This window comes from Ruditapes philippinarum, unplaced genomic scaffold (assembly GCF_026571515.1).
Source record: "Ruditapes philippinarum isolate M1 unplaced genomic scaffold, ASM2657151v2 ctg2991_1_1_1_1, whole genome shotgun sequence".
NCBI classification, from domain to species: domain Eukaryota; kingdom Metazoa; phylum Mollusca; class Bivalvia; order Venerida; family Veneridae; genus Ruditapes; species Ruditapes philippinarum.
In genome coordinates, this window is record NW_026851640.1 from 24,918 (window position 1) to 49,224 (window position 24,307).

The window sequence follows — 24,307 nt, forward strand, 5'->3', positions numbered from 1 at the left end:
TAATTTACCTCCCATATAAAATGAGGCAAACATGTATACCCATGTATTCTGACAAGATCTTGTTCTATTTTGTTTGTTTTGTAACTTTAAATTCAAAGTGACTACGTAAAGGACATATGGATACTTTCCAAATTTTCAGATTTTACAGCTGACTAAAACCACAGACATACTAACCCCTCTGTAAATTAGGTGAATAGCTTTTTCTAATGAAAGAATTCTTGACACAATTTTGAACACAAAGTTGATTAATCTACATTGTTCACAGCTCGAAAGCACTATTTTAAATTAAGTTTTCATTGTAACAAAAACAAGCATATTATACAAATTCAGCCAGGGAAATGCCAATATTGATAGTTTTAGGAATAAATGCAAAGGCTTCTTAAATACTAATACAAGTTTGTGACTTCAAATCAAACTTAAGCTAAACTTTACAAAGGATATATAACTGAGCTCCAATATGTTTCAGTCCCTCTGTTTTGGAAATATAATACACAGCATCTTTAGTTAATGTAGCAAGTCTTCTCCTCAACTCCTGTAAATAATGTATCAACTTGAAATATTAAAATAACATTATGTTTATTTAGTTGGGTTTAACGTTACACCAACACAGTTAAGGTCATGGGGAGGTTCCAGCTTGACTGCTGGAGGAAGACCTCAGGTGCCCCTCTGTACACAAACAGGCCAGGCATGAAAAGGTACCTTAGTAGAACCACCAACGCTCAAGTTCTACAGCAGATAGGAGTGAATCTTCAAATTTCAAAAGCTCATAACCATATGCATCAATTCTACTATAAGTGTTCCATATCATTTGCACTAATTTAATGTAATATTTAACTAGACATTTTATCCATTATTAAAGCTGCATGCTTCTAGATGAGCCAAAATATGTCAAGGAAATTAAACTTGTAAAAAATGTACTGAGATTTCAAGAAAAGAGTAATCATTTCCATGTTATGTGCGATTTATGACCAATTTTACATTTTTTTTCACAATATTTCTACTGTGTGACTAACGCAGTAAGGGCTATTTTTACATGATTTGACCTCTTTCTGGTAAATTACATGGGTTGTAACTGCCCTTTGCAATGAGTAAATTATTTTCTTTGTTCACTTCGCAATATTTTACTTTTAAATACATTTCAAAATTTTCATGAAAATTAGCATGAATCTATGGGCGTGTTGCTTTAAGAGAAAACAGTTACCCTGTAAAGTTTGGGGAAGATCTGCGACGTATAAACTGTATTGGTCACAGATGACTCTGAGATGACCTTTGACACGTGTTGTTTCCACGTCTCGTCAACCTCGTCACCTTGGTTCATCAAGTACACATAGCTGACAAGAAAGTTTGGGAATGTTACAGATGAAGCGCTTGCTCCAAGGTCGACTAAATCTGGGTCATCGCTACAGATGCTGTCAACACTATGTCTGAAATAGGAAAGTCTCCCTCATTCAGTAATATCATTGTGATAACAACTACAGTCTGAGTCAACCAATATAATATGGATATGTAATTTGAAAATAAATATTGTAATCCGCAATATAAAAGGGATATGTAAAATAAAAATAAATATTCGAATCATTGATGTTAAAAACAGCATGCATCCAGGAGATGACAGAAAAAACTAACGACTTATAATATTTATGTTCATATATTATTATTTTTGCTCTGAAAACAGAAAGTTCAATTTTTTCCGCCATTGGATATACCTTCTTTTATTACACTATGAAATTTTTTCATCCAGGTTCTTTTTTTCTAGTAGCATGTGATGGTACAGGACAATGTCGTCACCTGTGATCTGGAGCCCAGGAATCTGAGATCGTTTCAAACATACAGGGAAACAAATAAACTGCTTTGGTTGTGATATTTGCTGTAATTTGTGACATAAAGAATTAGAATTGTATATAATTTGTAATATTACTATTTTCTTACACAGATTCAGTCATGGGACTATTTTATTGCTCCTCCATCAGTCTGTTCTGTATAAAAATCACATTGCTAGCACATGGTGTTATACTTCTGTGATGAAGCTCATCTGTGTCCGATGACACAGACTGGTAAAACAAGTTTAATCGATAAAGTGTTTGCCCCTCAACTTAAGTTTCGTGGGTTCGATTTCTCCTATGGAACATGTAGTGCTGAGCTCCGAGAAGCAGACTACAAGGTGAGTTACATGAACTTAAGATATTGGATGTATAATTAACACTTTTTCAAAAGGCTTTTAAAACTTAATATAAATAAACTGTACTTTATTATGGACATAAATATAAAAAATAACAAAAGTTTACCAAGGATACCGTCATTCACATTCAAGTTTAAATAAATATAGTTAAACTTAAACAAAGAAAATATTTTCAATACAGAAGGTTTAAAGGGAGATTTTTCACATTTAATTAAAATCATTTGCTGTTTTACGAATGAACAAGTGCATCTTTATTACCTCCCTTCCTTACAATGTATCCCTGTCTGTGTATATATATCATGTAAAATACTTTGATAGGCGAATTAAGATCTGACGCGCTGCCAAACTGTCACGACTTGTGTCTAGGATAATTCGGATAAGAAGAATCATTGAATAAATGATGTACTGAATGGGAATGAAGATAACCAAATGTGCTATGAATGATAATTTAGAAATTACCGTTGCCCTAAAACTTGGACATAAACAAGTGTGATAACCTTAAACATACATAAACTATATATTGTGTCATAATTGCGTGTACTTTCATTATGAGTCCAAAAAAATATTTAATGGACTCCTACTTTCAATTTAAAACTTTTATTTTTTGATTAAATGAATGTTGATATGTTAACGCTTATAATGAAATGCTTACAGTTTTAAGTCTTATAAGAGTGATGGACGTATTGATAGAGTCTCTGCTTGATGAGGCTTACAAACAATATCAACATAGAGAGACTTGTAAAAACTTGGGTATACAGTATAACCTATTTTCATACTGCTGGAAGTGCTGGTGGCATTGGTTTGTTGTTAACAATATATGCATTTTAAGAGGTTTAAATAAAGAACTAGCATTGTATACCTTGATGTTCATCAAATGAATGCTTTCTTTATTATAAATATAAAATGCAAGAAATGTTATTTTTGCCTGACATTGAAACAAAAGAACAAACATTTAACATAAGGTAAAGAAACAGCAAAAGTTAATAAAATGTTTTTTACAATTTAATTCTATCAATACATTAGGTTTTATATTACAATTAAGTTGTGGGATAATGATGACTAATACAAATACTATTTTTATCATCATAAAAATGGCATGAAAATGTGAAAAATGTGAAAAATCTGAATATGTTGAAAGACAAAATAGATGTGAAAATTACATAATCAAGAAATCATTATACACGTTCAATTGTATTAAATAAGATAAAACGATAGGTTTGTAAATGTAGTGAAACACACAGAATGAGAAAGGGTTGTCATCAAGATTAACAATAGCTAAAAGGCAATTCGTTTTGTGAAATGAAAAAACTGATAATTGAAAAGTACATTTAGATAAAGCAAATACATCAATACACATCAAAAGCATGTTGGTAAAAATACAAATTTTGGTAACAAAAGAGCAGATCCAGAAAGTTTAATAGTAAATCCAGACAAACTAAAAATCTAAAGGGAAATCCAGAAGTTTAAATAAAGATAGTTAAAAACTCAAGCAAATAAATCCAGATAGATAAATAATAGATCCTGATACTATTAAAAGCAATTCATAAAGAACATGTTTTTATTTATTTACCTAACTTCTCAATTTGAATTAAGTGTTGAAAAACTGCTGATATAATGGCTTAAAGGAGTGACTAGGACAAAGAGACAATGACTCACAATCCTGGTACATGTTTTCTTTTCAGCCAATAATTAAAGCCATGATTGATAACTGAACAGTAAAACAGTTTTACGCCAGACAAAACTGTACAATGAGGGGGTATCCATCTTATTAACTGGTTGCAAAGATTTACTGACTGTATACATAAATAGAAGTATATATGGCCTGGGTCTAGAGAATTGTCAATAATGCCCATATTGCTCCCAAGATTTACGGAGAAGAAAAAAACGTTCTTATTTATTTTAAAATAAAATAAGGAGCATTTCATCATTCAATGCTTTAATATTTGATTATATACTATTTAAGAATCTAAATGTACACTTACTGAAATAATATGGTAAACATTGCAGTAAAATATACCTTTCAAATAAATATTATATTAATTTGAATATACCAAAATGAAGATTGGCTTTGCCATCATTTTTTTCAAAGACACACACAAGATATAACACAGAAATAATTTATAAATAACTTAAACTACTAAATTAGCACATTCAAATAAAAAGACCTAGTAGGAAAAGGATGTGTATGTAGCTATAATGTTTCAATAATAGATATAGATACAAATGAATTGTTTTATTTATTTCAAATTTATTTATCAACCTTTATCTTAAACCTGTTTAAATGTGTCTGCATTTAAAGGAACCCCACTAGGGTCCAAAAAGCATCAAAAACATTAAATTTGAGTTTTTTACATAGATCAACTCTGGCACAGAGATATTCAAAATATTATTGAGAAATATACTCGGAAATAGATTAAAAACTGTATGAAAATCGATGCAGCATGTATCGTGCCTTTTTAGCAGTATTAAATTTTCAACACGAAAATCAACATAATCAATGATCCTGTAAAAATAACACTGTAATGAAGTATAGGGAACTTGAAATTATTTTACATCTGCCACACATTATATTACACGATTTTAGAGCGTTAAAATCTGTAACAGGTAAAAATTATTTCCATGTCTTTGTTGATAATTTGTTTAAAAAATTTGCATTTTATTTTATCGATTTATTTGTCAATGCATCTCATACACTATCATTATTTTATTTCATGATTTCGATGAACAAAAATTCATTTATATATAGAGACTAAGTGGAATCTAATGTTTGTATGTATCATGTTGACAATGATCATGTACAACAAAATGAGGGAATTTACAATAGTGACATACTGTATATATCACAACAAATATTTCTCTAACAAAGTCTACAACCTTTCTAATTAACATTAACATATTTAGAAGGACAAACAACAAATTTGGCACTTCTTACAAATAAAGTAACATGACATGATTTTGTTCTCTGTAGAAAATTGTTAAAACATATCATTTTATCATATCATAAGTAGACATTAAACAATTTAATTTTGCTCAATTATGAAATGTAATGGTACCCTGATTGTTTGATGTAGAAAAAGCCTAGCACAGGTGACACACTATAACTATGACTGTGCTTGACAAGAAAAAAATACATTTTTGTTCACACATTACCATATGATATATCATTAAAAAAATATACAAAAATTGTCCCAAATTTAGCAATAAGGATGTATACTTATTCTATTTCATCCCATATTAGTTTACTAGTATTCTCAAAATATAAACATCTCAACTGAGTTTAATACACATTCAACAATCACTTAACAATGAGATAAAATCAATCCTTGTCTGAAAAAAATGTGATCCCTCGGAAGCATCAATTACAACAAAATTACATGAAAATTGCAGACTCTGTTTGATTGAGCCTGTACATAAGGGATACTGAAAAAGTGCATCATCCCACACTCCTTCTAGCACCAGCTTAAGCGGTACTCAATTTCCAACACTTAAAAGTGTTGTAAGCCATGTTTACTTTCTTTATAAACTCTCTCACAAAGCAAGAAATATTGATGATGTAATCAAAATATGTGATATACTAAATACTGTGATACCATCATTATTTACTCAAGTCCAATAAACTGTAGTTTTCTGTCCAGATCAGAATACATTTCACCATCATTATTTACTCGAGTCCAGTAAATTATAGTTTTCTGTTCTGATCAGAATACATATTATCATTTTTATTTTATTTTTATTTATTCAAGTCCAATTAATTGTAGTTTTCTTGTCAACCTTTTAATATTTATACTATCATAATGTACTGGAGTCCAATAAATCGTTGTTTCCTGTGCATGATTGTTGAGGAGAGGGTATAGTCCAGTTTCTAATTTGTTGATTAATGTCCAATAACTGGCTATATAACAAACCAATGTCAAACTCCACCTTTGTTAATACAAATACACCTGAAACATAACAAACATAGTTGATTTAATCTTGATAATAACATTCAACATTAATAATTATTGCAACATTTCTCTAAAAAAATTCCAAGATCTTGTACAACTATGAAATATTGATAATTTGAGAGTACTGTTACCTGTTTTCTTTTCAGCCATTTCAATACAAAATACATTGAGCAGGGTAACTAAGTCATCATCTTGTGATTGTCCAAACATGTCACCAGGCCACATTGTCCTGAAATGTCAATGAATTGCTAATAATAAACTGGAAGGCACAGAGTAAAGTGTGAGTGTAACATTTCGTTTAGTGATATAAAGAATGTAAGGGTGCTGTAATGATACAAGCTTGATATTAAAATCGTTCCAAGACAAGCAATTATGCTGTTTTCAGGTCCATTTCGTCTTAAAAAATCCTTCTAATTTTAGTGAAATGAAGGAATTTATATTTTAAATACTAACAACTATGAGCTTTGGTCATCATGTTCAGTAAGAAAGTTTATTTTTTATTTTTTTATCATTTGTTCATGTAAGTTCCAATGTCTATTTATCAATTAGCCCTGATCGATAAGAATTTTTTACCCATTTATCTATGTTTACAACTGTTTTCACATATCAAACATATTAACAAGTAATTTTAGTTCATTTACATGTGAAAATGGTTAGAAGTCATAGTTTTTCTGCAGATTAAATATCCTGTTGATGTTAAATACTGGTTTTAATAAATTACTTATAGAGATTAATTTTTCTATGGATAACTATAACAAAATATTTTAATCTATACCTGAAAGATCTGACAAGCTGTATTGCTTTTTGGTATTGTTGACTTTTGATATACTCTGTAAGACTGGAGAATGCATCTTGTTTTGTGACTGGTTTAGGGGAGTCAACATTCAGTGGTGATGCCTGACCATTCTCTAGCTCTGACATGGCAGCAGTGACCTCCCCTTTGATACTCTCCACTTGTCCAGAAATATCATTTACCTAAATATAGCAAACGGTACACATATTTTATCAAGCATTTTAACTTTATTGCCTATAATTAAAGTTTTGTTCTATGCTAGTGTACTCAGCTGAATTTCCCTTAGAACAGACAAACAAGAGGGCCAAGATGGTCCTAGATCGCTCACCTGACCCATCAAACTCAGCAGTTACCTAGACAAGCATTTTGACCAAATGTGATGACAATTGAGTAAACAAGGAGGCCATGATGGCCCTGAAGTCCCTCACCTGTATTTAGGCCCCCGAAGTGGGGCCAGTTAAAACCCCAGGGCTTTTATTTGAACAAACTTGGTAGACACCCATTAGAAGATGTTTCATGCTAAACATCTAAGGTCTAGCTCGTTGGGTTTTTAAAAAGAAGATTTTTAAGTTTTTTCTTTACACATATAGTTAAAAATAATGCATCCCTGGAACAGGGCCAGTTTTGACCCCAGGGCTTTTATTTGAACATTCTTTGTAGACACTTACTATAAAATGTTTCATGCTTAATATCTAAACTCTAGCTATTCAAGTTTTTTCAAAGAAGATTTTTAAGGTTTTTCTTTACACATATAAGGAAAATCAATGTCCCCCGGGGCGGGGCCAATTTTGACCCCAGGGCTTTTATTTGAACAAACTTTGTAGACACTCACTAGAAGATGCTTCATGCTGAATATCTAAACTCTAGCTATTTGAGGTTTTTCAAAGAAGATTTTTTTAAGTTTTTGCTATACACATATAAGGAAAATCAATGACCCCCAGGGTGGGGCCAATTTTGACCCCAGGGCTTTTATTTAAACAAACCTTGTAGACATACATTAGCACATGTTTCATGGTAAATATCTTAGCTATAGCTCTTTGGGTTCTTTAAATGAAGATTTTTTAAGTTTTTACTATATGCAAATAGGAAAAAATTAATGACACCCTGGGGCGGGGCCAATTTTGACCCCAGGGCTTTTATTTGAATAAAATTGGTAGACATTCACTAGAAGATGTTTCATGCCATATATCTAAGCACTAGCTCTTTGGGTATTTTAGAAGAAGATATTTAAATTCTTTCTTTTGGTTGCCATGGCAACCAGAGTTTTGCATGGAATTAAATTCTTTGAACAATTTTCAAAGGTGACCACCAAAGGAACATTCCTGTGAAGTTTGGATGAAATTGGCTTAGTGGTTTATGACGAGATGTCATTTAAAGTAAAAGTTTACGGCCGACGGACGGACGCCGGACGAAAAGCGATGTTTATCCATATTTAGGCAGTGTGACCTAGTTTTCGACCCCAGGTAACACATATTCAAACTTGACCCAGAAATCATCAAAACAAACTTGCCAACCATATATTAACAGGATATTTTGATCACAACAGTAGTAAGGAATCTTAAGTTATTGGGCGGACAAAAAAAACCGACGGACGGCAGGACGGCCGGACAGCCGGACGGACGGACGGACAAGCTGATTCCAGTATACCCCCCCCCTCCTTACAACTTTGTTGTGAGGGGGTATAACAAGAGGGTCATGATGGCCCTGAGTCGCTCACCAGAAACAACTGCTTTATAGTGTTGGAATGTCAATATATTCTAATATTAAATTTGAGCATAGAATATGTTTAAGGAATAATTTGAAGAAATGCCATGACCTGGGGCATTTAAGCTTGAGCTTAAACCTCAGGCTATCAAATAAATATGAGCAAACTTGATAAAAGACTACCTAAGAATGCTACAAAGTTTGGTGATCATCTATCAATTAGTTCAGTAGGAAATAATGTTCTAAGGTTTTTTCTATTTTTAGCTTCAGTGACCCCTAAATAGGGCTAATCAAATTAATATAAGCAAACTTGATAAAAGAGTGCCCAAGAATGCTACAGACAAAGTTTGGAGATCATCCATCAATTGGTTCTAAAGAAGGAGATGTTTAAAGGTTTTTCTATTTTTTGGTTTAGCGGCCCCTAAATGGGGCCAATCAAATTAATGTGAGCAAACTTGATAAAAGTTTACCCAACAAGAGCTGTCGGTAAGACAGCAACGCACGATTATTCTTAGTGCTTGTTAGTAAGAAAGCCTTGATAATGTAAAATTTCCTAAGTTAACAAAAGGGAATTTTTTCCCCTTTAAATCCATGTAACAGTTATAGGCCTTGGAGAGTGTCCTATTATGGTCTCAAAGAGTATTAAATTTCATCTTGTTTCAAAGCCATATGGCAATTGCTACAAAAACTTAAACGAAAATTCTAAGTAGAAAAAGGGGCAATATTCTGTCAAAATGCATGAAAGAGTTACCTCCTCCTGTCTACAGGTGTCGGTCATGATGGTGAAAAAGTGTGCAAAGTTTAAAATCCATATGTCAATGGACTTCGAAAATATATGAGGTATTACAAAACTTTAACATAAATTCTAAGTCAAAAAAAGGGGCATAATTCCGTCAAAATGCTTGATACAGTTACATCTACCTGTCTACAGTTTGGAGTCATGATGGTGAATAAGTGTGCAAAGTTCCAAAGCCATATGTCGATGGACTTTGAAAATATTTTAGGTATTCAAACACTTTAACATAAATTCGAAGTCAAAAAAGAGGCATAATTCTGTCAAAATGCTTGATACAGTTACCTCCACCTAAGTACAGTTTGGGTCATGATTGTGAACAAGTGTGCAAAGTTTCAAAGCCATATGTCAATGGACTTTGAAAATATTTGAGGTATTACAAAAACTTTAACGTCAATTATAAGTCCAAAAAGGGGCATAACTCTGTCAAAATGCTTGATACAGTTATCTCCTCCTGTCTACAGGTCGGGGTCATGATGGTGAACAAGTGTGCAAAGTTTCAAAGCCATATATCAATGGACTTTGAAAATATTTGAGGTATTACAACTAGAACTGCCACTATCATGACGTGAATACCCCCGCATACCACTTTGTCAGAATCAACAGTGGCCATTTAGAGCTCAAGGACAACCTCCCTGCCAAATCTGAGGTTACTAAGCCAGTGCATTGCTAAGTTATGTATTCTGCATGCTTCAAATGTGAAAATGTCAAAATCAATACATTGTGGACAGGACATTCTTTAGCAATTGAGAAGAAAAGCTTTTTTTGTCAAGGTCCCTGTGACCTTGACCTTTGACCCAGTGACCTCAAAATCAATAGGGGTAACCTTATAGTCATGATAAACATCCATGCCAAATATGAAGACTGTGGGTCAAAGGAATCTTAAGCTAATGGGTGGACAAACATTTTGAAGTCAAAGTCCCTATGACCTTGACCTTTGATCTAGTGACCTCAAAATCAAAAGGGGTCATCTACTAATCATGACTAACCTCCATGCCAAACATGAAGACTGTGGGTCAAAGGAATCTTAAGTTATAGGGCGGACAAGCTTTTTGAAGTCAAGGCCCCTGTGACCTTGACCTTTGACCTGGTGACCACAAAGTCAATAGGGGTCATCTACTAATCATGACTAACCTCAATGCCAAAAATAAAGACTGTGGGTCAAAGGAATCTTAAGTTATTGGGCGGACAAGCTTTTTGAAGTTAAGGCCCCTGTGACCTTGACCTTTTACCTGGTGACCTCAAAGTCAATAGGGGTCATCTACTAATCATGACTAACCGCCATGCCAAACATGAAGACTGTGGGTCAAAGGGATCTTAAGTTATAGGGCGGACAATCTTTTTGAAGTCAAGGCCCCTGTGACCTTGACCTTTGACCTGGTGACCTCAAAGTCAAAAGGGGTCATCTACTAATCATGACTAACCTCCATGCCAAACATGAAGACTGTGGGTCAAAGGGATCTTAAGTTATAAGGCGGACAATCTTTTTGAAGTCAAGGCCCCTGTGACCTTGACCTTTGACCTGGTGACCTCAAAGTCAATAGGGGTCATCTACTAATCATGACTAACCTCCATGCCAAACATGAAGACTGTGGGTCAAAGGAATCTTAAGTTATAGGGCGGACAAGCTTTTTGAAGTCAAGGCCCCTGTGACCTTAACCTTTGACCTGGTGACCTCAAAATCAATAGGGGTCATCTACTAGTCATTACTAACCTCCATGCCAAATATAAAGAATGTGGGTCAAAGGAATCTTAAGTTATAGGGCGGACAAGCTTTTTGAAGTCAAGGCCCCTGTGACCTTGACCTTTGACCTGGTGACCTCAAAATCAAGAGGGGTCATCTTCTAATCATGACTAACCTCAATGTCAAATATAAAGACTATGGGTCAAAGGAATCTTAAGTTATTGGGCGGACAAGCTTTTTGAAGTCAAGGCCCCTGTGATCTTGACCTTTGACCTTGTGACCTCAAAATCAATAGAGGTCATGTACTAATCATGACTAACCTCCATGCCAAATATGACTACTATAGGTCAAAGGAATCTTAAGTTATTGGACGGACAATTTTTTTGAAGTCAAGGCCCCTGTGACATTGACCTTTAACCTGGTGACCTCAAAATCAATAGGGGTCATCTACTAATCATGACTAACCTCCATGCCAAATATGAAGACTGTAGGTCAAAGGAATCTTAAGTTATTGGGCGGACAAGAAAAAACCGACGGACAGCCGGACGGACGGCCAGACGGACGGCCGGACGGACAAGCTGATTCCAGTTTACCCCCCTTACAACTTTGTTGTGCGGGGGTATAAAAACTTTAACATAAGTGGTTACGCCGACGCGGACGCGGAATCCGACGCACGGGTGACTACAATAGCTCTAGTTATTCTTATCGAAAAGTCGAGCTAAAAATGATGCCTTGAGATGTTCTACATATAATAAGGCAAAATATACTTAACATGGCAGCTATGATGACCATAGATATTTCAGATGACATCTTTTGCAAGAAAATGGTCAAAATTTTTCAATGTAGAAGAAGGTAATTGAGTCATATTTGGGTGTGTAATTTAATTGTTGTTTTGTATGAACAAAAAATCTTAAAAAGAAAGTTTAAACCACTTGAGCAAAATTAGAAAGGGGTTTCTGTCACAAAAACATAATTATGTCTCGCAAAACTAGTTATGGAACTGATCCTTATGTAATATTCCGCCAACAGTTTGAACTGTTAAACTACACACAATATTTTCATATTTATAGTTCTAGCGGCCATTTTGTTCAGAGGGCCTGGACTTTCCAGCGAAAGGAACAACTAGGGATTTTACTACTTTTTCCTGTGAAGTTTCATTAATATCCCATTACTAACAAATGGGCGGGTCCCTCAGGACAGATATTCCGATCCGAACCACAACATAAGACAGATATTATTGATCTTCATTTATCAGTCGGCGATCAATTAGTTTATTTTTTCAAAACATATCGAAAAAAATATGTCCCTTTTACTTTTTTTATTTCACCACTTCTAAATAGTTTTTCGCCATACACCATGCACTTGAATCAAATCAGCTAAATAGAAGTCAGTTATCTTATTTATAATCTGCCAAGTTTGAAATTAATACAATTTTAGAAATCAGTGTTAACAAAAACAATGAAGTAAATGACCCCATTAAATTCCTTAAAGGCAGAAATACAATAGTAACAGCAAAATATTTACGTTAAACCTTTAGAAAAATAAAGACATTACAGTGGATGATTTCAAACCTGTGACACAATTTTGAGGATAACTCAAGGTAGGATGATTTCCTTTTCGTTTCTCTTAATATTTAAATTATGCGTTAACTGCTCTTTTAAAAGCATAATGGTTTTGGTTTTAAGCTCTATGGTAATAAAATACTGTTAACAAATTTAGGTTTATGAAATTTCAACACATTATTGAATAGGACCTTTTTTAAACAATGTTTAATACATAAAAGAATATAAATAGCACTTTTAAACAGTAATGATGATTGCACAAAATTCATGCGATTTTTATTCCATATTTTTTAGTTTTGTGCTGTCAGTCTGTCGGTATGTTTGTCTGCAGACAACATTTATATTGAACACAACATCTAGTTTGTATAGGCTTGTCATAGTTAATTTATTTATATTGTTTCCCCTTCCACTACTTTATCAGAAATATAATTGCTGCCTTAAAAAATAATTATCAATATAATAAAAACACACAGAAAAAAAATTATATGCAATATATGGAGAATATTTGTTTAGTTCAGTGTAAGATCGGAATATATTTCACCGAGTGAGCACCAAAAGGTATATTTGACAAGTGGCGCAGCCACGAGTGAAATATGAACTTTTTGTGTTCCCAAGGTGAAATATATTTCGATGTTACACTAAACTAAACAAATTTTCTTTTTATTATATGCAAAGAAACATTTTAAAAAGACATTAAACCTAATACTGAATGAAAAGCGCGCCAAATAATAATACAACGTGACGTCATTTACGACGTCACGTCATTAAGTTGGTACCCAACACTGTGCACGCTGTTATTCACTGAAACAACGTAAGGGGCTTAAATTCAAAACAGTGAAATTATCAAAGTGGTAATTTCACTGTTTCAAACAGTGAAATTACCAGTTTTCTATCACTGATATATATCTATAAACCACCGAAAAGCATGTTATAAACAAGGTTGCATTTGAGAAAAATGCTATGCCACCGCATTAATACAAAACTAAATAGTAGTGTAGGAACCTATTTTTTTTGTTTCTATACAATTGAAGATTGTCATAATGCATAGATCCCTGACCTATTTAATTCTTATTATCAGATTAGTGGTTAAATCTATTGTTAATCCAATAAAAGATCAGAGTAGGAATATATCAATGCACTTGAGTCTGGTGAATTTGGCGGTGAAGGTCATATTTTACACAGCCTAAATATCATGACTACATCAAAGGACAACACAGTAAGACACTTTGTCAAAATCTAGGTCAGCTGATATCAAAGTTCACTTTACATCTTAATCTGTGCACATGGTTCAAATTTCATAGCTGTACATGAAAGGACAAGAAAGTAGGTCACATCATCAAAATCTAGGTCACCTGATATCAAAGTTCAATTTTACAATTTAAACTGTGCACATGGTCAAAATTCCATTGCTATACATCAAAGGACAAGAAAGTAGGTCACTTTCCCCTTGGGCAAGGCAAAATTTTGACCCAAGGGTTTAATTCAAAACAATCTTGATACAGGTCCACCAAACAACATTTCAAGACAAATATCTGAGCTGTAGCTTTCTCCCATATTTTCTGTTTTTACTATGTGTACATAATAAGAATCACGGCCCCAGGGCAGGGCCAATTTTGACACCAAGGGAAAAGTTTGAACAACTTTGGTAGAGGACCTATAGATGATATTATATAGCAAACATCAAAGCTCTATGCCTTGTACCTTCAGACAAAAATATTTTTTTTGTACATAATGAAAATCAATGACCCCTTGGGTGGAACCAATTTTGACCCCAGGGCAATAATTTGTACAATCTTGGTAGAGGTTCAAGCCTCATAAAGTCTCATGCCATATATTTAACCTCTAGCCTTTGTCAATTCAGAGAAGAAGTTTTCAAGTTTTTACTTTATACATATAAGGAAAACTATCGCCTCTGGGGCAGGGCAATTTTAACACTAGGGGCATAATTAAAACAACTTTAGTAGAGGACCCATAGATGATATTATATACCAAATATCAAAGCTCTAAGCCTTGTTCCTTCAGACAAGAAGTTTTTTTTTACTATATGTACATAGTGAAAATCAATGACCCCTGTGCCAATTTTGACCCCAGGGCTTTAATTTGTACACTTTTGCAAGAGTTCACTACACAATGTTTCATGCAAAATATCTTAACTCTAGCCTTTGTAAATTTAGAGAAAATGATTTTTTAAGTTTTTACTATATACATATAAGGAAAACCTATGGCCCCCGGGGCGGGGCTAATTTTGACACTAGAGGCAAAAGTTGAACAACTTAGGTAGAGTAACTATAGATGATATCATTTAACAAATATTAAAGCTTTAAGCATTGTTCCTCCAGACAATAAGATTTTTTACTATATGTATATATTGAAAATCAATGACTCCCGGGCGGGGGCAATTTTGACCCCAGGGCTATAATTTGAACAATCTTGCTAGAGGTTTACTTCACAATGCTTCATGCAAAATATCTAACCTCTAGCATTTGTCAATTGCTAGAATTTTTTTTTTAAGTTTTTACTATAAGTTTTTACTATATACATATAAGAAAAACCAATGACCCCATGGGCGGGGCCGATTTTGACACCAGGGCTATAATTTGAACAATCTGGGTAGAGGTCTACTAGACAATGCCTTATGCAAAATATCTAAGCTCTAGGCCTTTTGGGTCTTTATAAGAAGGTATTTTAAGTTTTTACTATATGTACATATAGTGAAAATCAATGACCCCCGGGGCGGGGCCGATTTTGACCCAGGGGCTATAATTTGAACAATCTTGGTAGAGGTCTACCAGACAATGCTTTATGCAAAATATCTAAGCTCTAGGCCTTTTGGGTCTTTACAAGAAGATTTTTTAAATTTATTCTTATAATTCATTTTGGTTGCCATGGCAACCAGATTTCTGCATGGAATGAAATTCTTTGAACAACTTTGGAAGCCCTTGAACCAAGGATCAATCCTGCCAAGTTTGGTTGAAATTGGACTAGTGGTATTTCACAAGAAGATTTTTTGAAGTTCACTATATAATCTATATAACACACACACACACACACACACACTCACGCACGCACACACACACGCACGCACGCACGCACGTGTTTGGATAAACAAACTTAATTGTTTTGGCTGGCCAGGAAAAATTCGAAACAAAAGCTTTTCATTTTCACATACAAAACAAAATAACTTTGGCCCGAAAGTGAGGTAAAAATAAAAAAGCTAAAGCACTCAAATGTATATACAATTCAGTGAATAGCCAATATAAGATAAAATGCAGTTTTTTATTTCTTGTTTTTTTAAAATTGTGTAATAAATGAACCTGATATAAGATGTCAAAAAATGTAACAATTGTGATAATTTTGGCTCATGAAAGTTTCATTGATGAGGTACTCAATTCTTTAATTAAAATAGTTAATGTCATTTACCCTGTCACAGTATTTCATTTGCGTGTCACAATGGCATACTTACATATTTGTACATATTTTATTTTGTTTGTCAAAATTGCACTTTTATATATATGTACATGTCAAAATGGCATACTTATATATTTGTACTTTTTTGTGACAATTGTATACTTAAATACCTGTAACAATGACATATTTGTACATATTTTATTTTGTCTGGCATAATGGCATACTTATTCATTTGTACATATTTTCTTTTGTCTGTCAAAATGGCATACTTATATATTTGTACATATTACTTTTTTGTCTGTCACAATGGTATTCTTACAATTTGTACATATTCGCCTTTAACAATGGCATACTTTTATATACAGTCGACTTTTGTTATCTCAAAGTCATCGGGACCGTTCAAAATGAGATAACGAAATGTCGAGATAATCGTATAAGGTTTGAACAAGGCAGTAACTGATTTTTACAAAGGCATGTGCATACCTTAAGTCAAATAAATAAATAGTATGATATCTCCAGCTCTTGTTTTCTTGAGCCTTATATCCCAAAGCCGATATTTAACAAAGTTAAATTAGGGGATGTTTACCAGCAGAAAGATGGAAGTCTGTGATAAAAACACATAGTGAGATTTATTCAGTAAAACACCACTATAGTGACAACGTTTTCAACATGGTCGATCCAGATATCCTCCTGGGTTGGTTATCGAACCATTCTCGAGATAGTTCTACTGCTGTTTGATATTTTTTCGATGTTGTAAAACAATATTGCAACGAAAATGTGTCTATACTGACCACTTTTTCATTTATATCTAAAGTCAAAATAAATTTAATATAAAAATCAAATATTTTAAAAATAACGAAGATTCAATTATTTTGGACATAAGTCAATCAATACGTTTATTAGGTTAACTTTTATAAACAAAGCTCGACTTGTTACAAACATAGTCATCATTTTGACACATGTTATTAAGTGATTAACATCTGGTTTGTGTTTTTCAGACCTCTGCAGGGGAGAGACAAAACATTATTAGTCGAGATAAAGAAAGGATAATAGCATGAAAATTACTGTTGGGCTGAAATTTTACTTCGATTTACTGAAAATATCGAACTAAAAATATCGAGCTAAACAAATATTTCCAATATAGATAAAGAAGGAAGAAAATTTCATTGAGATAACGAAATATCGAGAAAAGCTGTGTCAAGATAACGATAGTTGACTGTATTTGTACATCATAAATTAAGTGTTAGTTTGATGAGATATGATAACATAACAAATATTTTGACATTAAAAAATACATAGATATAAATGAGAACCATATGAATCTTATTATGAAGTAAGAGTGTTACACATGTATTATAAGAACAAGTCTAAGATGTCTTATAGCTAATAGATATTTTTTTGCTCAACCTTTTACGTCAAACAAGCCATAAATGTTAGCCAGGTACTACCTTTGTTTTGAATTGTCTGCTAGAGTATGACATAATTACATATATACCAAAAGGCAATTTGAAAAACATGCAATACATTATACATTTTAGGTAAAACATGGCAGTCTCAGGAAAGAAAGCATCAAAACAATTTTTATCATCTACAACATCCATGGCATCAGATGAAGATTTTCAAATTTACTGCCAGCCTTGTGACGAGGAAGGACATAGACTACCTGTCCATGGTTACTGCACTGACTGCAAGGAACACCTCTGCAAGAATTGTTATACAGCACACAAAGTCAGTAGGCTTTCCAAACACCACACACTTCAGGACGCTACTAATATGCCTAAAGTATTGCAGCAACCCTCAACATCTATTCACACAGGCCAGTCTGATGTCCTGACCACACCCTGTCTTAAACATCCACAAGAAAGGATCAAGTTCTACTGCAATGACCATAAAAAACTACTTTGCAGTGTTTGTGTTGCGCTTGAACATCAAGCTACTTCCTGCAAAGTTGATTATATACCAGACATTTCTGGTGATATAGTTGACAGCAAACAATATCAAGTTATCTTGAATGCAGTAAATACCACTTCTGACAAATTTCAACAGAGGGTAGATGATGTCAAGAACATGACAAACAAATCAAACAGCTCTCTAAAAGATGCATTAGCAGCAATCAAAAAGTTTCGGCAAGAAATCAACCAAAGACTAGATGATTTTGAGAGACAGACTGAAGATGCAGCTAAAGTTATAGAACAGGAAAATAACAAACATCTGAAAGCAGCAGAAACAACATGTAAAGATATGAAAAAATCGCTGAAAACATCATTAGATAACATCAAACAACTTAACATATCAAAACAGGCCAACAAACTTTTCATGGAACTTAAACTTGCAGAGAAAACAATACAGAATATGGAGGGAAAAACACAACAACTTTTATCATATGATATCAAAGAGCACAACTTTCGATCCAATAATGTAATATTAAATTTGATTAAAACAGAAAAGTCACTGGGTACATTGACACAGAAAACTTTTTATACAGAATCTCAATCTGTACAAATAAAGTCTAGACAATTTTCACATGAGGGAAAGATCTGTGTGAAGACATCAAAAGATAAATCCAGATGCTATATAACAGGAATGACTCTGCTGACTCCTGATCTTCTTATCATCACTGACTGCAATAACAATGCTGTAAAGATGGTGGATACCAGCAGTCAATCTGTGTCTGATCAACTACAACTAGATAATGAACCATGGGATATCACCACAGTAACCAGTACTGAACTTGCTGTCACACTTCCTGACAAACAAACAATACAGTTTATATCAATCTCATCAAACAAACTCATAAAGAAGCACACTGTGAAGGTTGGTGGAGACTGTTATGGTGTAAGCTGTTACCAAGGTAAACTTGTTGTGTCATTGCTTTATCCTGCAAAACTTCAGATCCTTGATATGAATGGCACAATACTGACAACAATTGATGGAAAAAATATATTCAAAAATCCATGGTATATCATATATAACAGAAGTTCTATCTATGTATCTGACTGTTACAGGAAGACAGTAACAATATTAAACTGGCAAGGTGATGCGATGGGTAGTTATAGTGGTATGAGTGATCCTAGAGGAATGTCACTGTCAGATGATGGTACTGTCTTTTTGTGTGACATGGACAGAAATGTTATAGAAGAGATATCAGGAGATTGTTCTACAGGAAAAGTGGTGCTGCAGGATCTTAAGAGACCACAGGCTGTATGTTGGTGTAGAGAAACAAAGAAGCTGTATTACAGCTGTTCTGCTGTAGATACAAAATATTACAACTCCATTCACATCTATAAACTGTCGTAGAACAATACAACTTTAACTGTATTATCAAAACCAGTTAATACCCAATTCACTGCCTATGTTTGTTATTTTGTCAACATTTAAGTGGGTAGATTTACAGTAAGCACATTTTCCATAAGTGTTTTAAAAAATTGCTATAAACAAAAGATTATGTATCATTTGGAAGTTGTACATGTTGTATTTAAAAATTGCTTGGGAAAAAGTGTTATTAATGATTTACCTAGTATACTGGGGTCCTTCATATTACCGGACAATCAGTTTACCGGACAAAAGCTAGTCCTGCCAAATAGTTTTTTATGTTTTGCTTTGATTAAAAAATCATACAGTCTGAATCGTACACACACATTCTATTTCAAAGGAAATAATAACAAAACCATTCTCAGGTAAATATTGTTGATTCAGTTCTTTATCTACAAACACGCCCTTTTGGTTACTAGTTATTTCACGACCTGGTCATGCGGGGGAATAATCTGTTCTGCGCAGGCCCGAATATGGAGACCCTGAATGGGTTATTTTAGATAGGTTTTACTTTTAATTCTTCCACGATTATTTCAGGAGACAATCGTAACATATTTCTATGATTAAAAAAATTTTAATTTAGTCCAAACAGTATCTCGATGTTGTCGTTTACAAAGAAATGCAAATTAAAAGCCATATTAGGAAACGGGTTACGCCAATGGGAGGAAACTCTACATGAAATTTAAATCAAATAGATTTTATGGCTTTTGTAACATGCTACATGATGACAAAAAGGAAACTGTATGACAAAGAACAGATTTCCATTTGAACATCAAATCGTTTCATACGTTTAAGATTCATGAAGAATCAATACGTTAATTGAGTTAAAAGTGTTAATTTCAATTACACGCCACATATTGGCCTCTTCATAAAAAGCGTAGCTGACGTGTCTAGTTTTAGAGACATACTAGTTTTTCCAATATCTTAACCTTGTCTTTCAATAGTCGTCGTTTCCTTGCTGATTTTTTAAAGATTAATTTCAATTCACGACTTCAAAACATTTTGAAACGCAATGTCCGGTAAATTGAGCTGTCTACACGATTTTCTCTCTATCATAATGCCCTACTTTAAAGACACATCTCTACGGTCAAATGTTTAATTTCAAGTATTGTTTACTTGTATTAAGAACCCAATATTACTTAGGTAAAATTCCATTCTTTTTTATTGTTTTAAATAAAGGTTACAGGGAAAAAACATCATATTTTGTCCGATAATATGAAGGATCCCAGTACATAGTATGAAACATGTATATGATGGATAATAATATGTTGTTATAGAACATTTTTATTATCTGCAATATAAATATATGTATTATCGGATCATGTGTCTCACGCCTGCCAACAATATTAATGGAAAATTCTTTTGTGGTTTGTATATAAATCTAATACTAAACACTACCAACGTAATAATTTTTTGTATCAAAAACCATCCATTTTAGACCAATTTACTTTAAGTCATTGAAAAATAAAGTTGGTTTTGTCATCAAACACATTATACAAATTAGGAAAATAATATTAATGGAAGAACTGCTTTAAAATATTTAAAAGCTTATTTGATTTGGTTACATTTTCTTTAATAAACGTTACAGTTGAATGATCTCAAGAAATTTTATACTGAAGAAGAATAACTTGTGTGATAAGTTTACAAGAAAGCTACTATATTGATCAATTGTAATAACAAGAGGGCGATGATAGCCCTGAAGTCGCTCACATGTATATAGGCTCCCAGAGCGGGGCCAGTTTAAACCCCAGGGCTTTTATTTGAACAAACTTGGTAGACACCCATTAGAAGATGTTTCATGCTAAACATATAAGGTCTAGCTCATTGGGTTTTTTAAAAGAAGATTTTTTTTTCAGTTTTATCTTTACACGTATAGTTTAAAACAATGACACACCTGCTGCAGGGCCAGTTTTCACCACAGGGCTTTTATTTGAACAATCTTTGTAGACACTTACTATAACTTGTCTCATGCTTAATATCTAAACTCTAGCATTCGGGTTTTTTCAAAGAAGATTTTTAAGTTTTTGCTATACACATATAAGGAAATCAATGTCCCCCGGGGCCAGCCAATTTTGACCCCAGGGCTTTTATTTGAACAAACTTTGTAGACACTCACTAGAAGATGCTTTGTGCTTAATATCTAAACTTTAGCTATTTGAGTTTTTTCAAAGAAGATTTTTTTTGTTTGTTATACACATATAAGGAAAATGATTGACCCCCAGGGCGGGGCCAATTTTGACCCCAGGGCTTTTATTTGAACAAACTTGGTAGACACTCACTAGAAGATGTTTCATGCTTAGTATCTTAACTCTAGCTATTTGGTTTTTTTTTCAAAAAAGATTTTTTAAGTTTTTGCTATGCACATATGAGGAAAATCAATGACCCCTGGGGCGGGGCCAATTTTGACAGAACTAGTTGGAAAATTAGTTTATATGACTTTTGGCACAGATCTAATTTCTGAAAAAAGAGAAGAAAATCTGATAAACTGTATCAAATTTTTACTACATGTGATTTTTTACTTGTATGCATTTTTAGAAAATAAAGTTTGATTTTACAAAGTGATAGTTATTTTAAATCATGATTGTCCCCAATTTCTAACCTGAAATACATTGATGGCAGTCACAATTATTTCATGTAAAAGCATTTTCGGGTTTAATGTCCCAACAACACTTAAGGTCATATGACGACTTTCCATCTTTAGCGTTGGAGAAGACTTCAAATGGCCTTCCATGATTTATTTCAGGTATGAACGGGCACTTCAGAAGAATGAAAGACATTCCAAAAGCTGGCTTGATAACTTTATCACATGAAGAATTGAAAGTTCTTGTCAGGATTCAGTAATTACAGTGGTGAGGGGCAAGTGGTTTGAAGTCAAAAACCTTAACTATTTGACCACAAACGTCTCTTAGTACATGATGACATTTTTGACCCAGGTTGCATAATGTTTTTAACATTTGTAGATCAGATGTATTCTAGAAAATGCTATATATATGTACCAAACCATCAAAGCATTGTCATTTCAGACAAGATGAAATAAATGTGTTGTTATATTTTTCTGGTCCTTGGGGATCATTGAGTCCAGCACTTTTAAGTGTTGAGAATTAAGTAATGCTCAAGTCGGTGCTAGTATAGGGGGTGTGAGTGATGTTGTACTTTTTTATTATCCCTCATACATGACTCAATTACGCCCAGCATGCAATCTATATAATTTTGCAGTTTTTAAAGCTTCGAAGGGATCACTTTTTTCCAGATATTAACAATAGTGCTATATATACTGTGACCCTAAGGCAGGACCATTTCGACCCCAGGGGCATAATTTATTTAAATTTTGTAAAGGATCACGAAGCAAATACTACATACATTTGTACTCAATTTAAATTCTAGGCAATATGATTTTACAAAAGACAACTTAAATGTGTTTTCCTATACAATTACACAAAAATTACACAACAAATAAGTGACCAAAGGTCTGGGCGAATTTTGGACTAAGGGGCAAGACTTATATAACTTCTGTTGAGGTTCACAAGGCAAATATTCTTGCCAAAAATTCTGGGCTTTGTAGATTTTGAGAAGACCACTTTAAACTATTTTCCTATAAAAGTTAATATAAACTAATTCAGTATTGATACCCTGGGTTAGAACCAATTTTGGCCCAAGGGTGGGATTTATAAACCTTTTGTAGAGGACAATAGTGTGCCAAAAATGTCAGCTTTTGTCATTGAAGTTTAAAAAATATTAGACTGTATTTTTCCTATACAAGTCTATATAACTCAATGACCTAGGGACTAGGGAAATTTTGACCCAAAAGGTACCAGGGCTGGGTCATTTTTTACCAATGAACATTATTTACGAGGGGTGTCACAGAATTACGTGGACTTTTGCTGTAACTCAAAAACTACTGAAAATAAAAACAAACAAAATTAACATGAACAAAATGCAACTTTATTGCATTAGTACAAAAAAATTTAAAGTTGTCCGGCAACTTGATCAGTGTCTGTGGGCAGGGTAATGAGACAAAGGGTAGCGGGTGCGGGGCAGTCCATTCCGAACTTACGACGTCATTCCGGTGGCGTCGCTAGTTGTTAATTGCGTGGCGTCGAATGTCAGTTTTTCTCAACATAGTCGCCGCCTAACTCAATACACAATATAAAAGAATAATAATAATAATAATAAAGCATACTATTAACTTTGTTACGATAAAAGTGTTAAAGACGACGGTGATAATGCTGACGCCGTATTATCATTATTATTATTATTATTAATTATTATTTATCATTATTATTTTTTTATTATTATTATTATTATTATTATTATTTATTTATTATTATTATTATTATTATTATTATTATTTATTATTATTATAATTATTATTATTATTATTATTATTATTATTATTGTGGAGTTTATTTTGTACGCAAAAACAATGTGCGTTAACAAGGGTAATAACCAATCATGGGAACTGCTTACTATAGCAGTTTGAGTTCACTTTCTTAAAAGAAAGGTACCCAGCGAGAGCTAAGTTTCTTTATGTTCAGGTGGATAGTTAGTATGTGGTGGACCCTTCCTCTTCCCAAACCCGTGATGTCGCACACGTCCCACACAGTGTAACGCCTGTCCCGATCTATGACGTCCTTGACTTCCTTAATTGACGCCGCAGTCAACGTTGACTTTCTCCCACGACCTTTGTCGTCTTCAATGTCCTCCCAGCCGTCTCGAAAACGCTTATGCCACTTGAAAACGAGTGATCGACAAACAAGAGGTCTCACTTTTGTAGTCTCCGACATTTTTTACGTATAAATACGCAAGATACACGAAAGTAAAGACAACTTATTAATACAAAATATTGGACTGCCCCGCCCTGCGCATACCGCGTTACTATAGCGACGTTAAATATAGAGAAGCAATGTTAGAAATTTAAAAATAATAGA

At 33.5% G+C, this 24,307-nt stretch overlaps 3 protein-coding genes across 3 annotated transcripts; 1 reads left to right on the top strand and 2 right to left on the bottom strand.

Annotated features, from left to right (window-relative positions):
• Positions 1-406: 406 nt before the first annotated feature.
• On the bottom strand, positions 407-1,972 carry LOC132727241 (uncharacterized). The gene is made up of 3 exons (XM_060712699.1): positions 1,930-1,972; positions 1,202-1,424; positions 407-532 (listed from the first exon to the last, which is right to left on the bottom strand). The coding sequence occupies exons 1-3, from the start codon at positions 1,941-1,943 to the stop codon at positions 422-424; spliced, it is 348 nt and encodes a 115-aa protein (XP_060568682.1). The 5' UTR covers positions 1,944-1,972; the 3' UTR covers positions 407-421.
• A 3,077-nt stretch (positions 1,973-5,049) lies between these two features.
• On the bottom strand, positions 5,050-9,562 carry LOC132727907 (protein furry homolog-like). The gene is made up of 4 exons (XM_060713540.1): positions 9,542-9,562; positions 6,899-7,098; positions 6,255-6,352; positions 5,050-6,120 (listed from the first exon to the last, which is right to left on the bottom strand). The coding sequence occupies exons 1-4, from the start codon at positions 9,560-9,562 to the stop codon at positions 5,969-5,971; spliced, it is 471 nt and encodes a 156-aa protein (XP_060569523.1). The 3' UTR covers positions 5,050-5,968.
• A 3,023-nt stretch (positions 9,563-12,585) lies between these two features.
• LOC132727327 (uncharacterized) lies at positions 12,586-19,517 on the top strand. Its single transcript, XM_060712798.1, has 2 exons — positions 12,586-12,697; positions 17,606-19,517. The coding sequence occupies exon 2, from the start codon at positions 17,613-17,615 to the stop codon at positions 19,362-19,364; it is 1,752 nt and encodes a 583-aa protein (XP_060568781.1). The 5' UTR covers positions 12,586-12,697; positions 17,606-17,612; the 3' UTR covers positions 19,365-19,517.
• Positions 19,518-24,307: the final 4,790 nt, after the last annotated feature.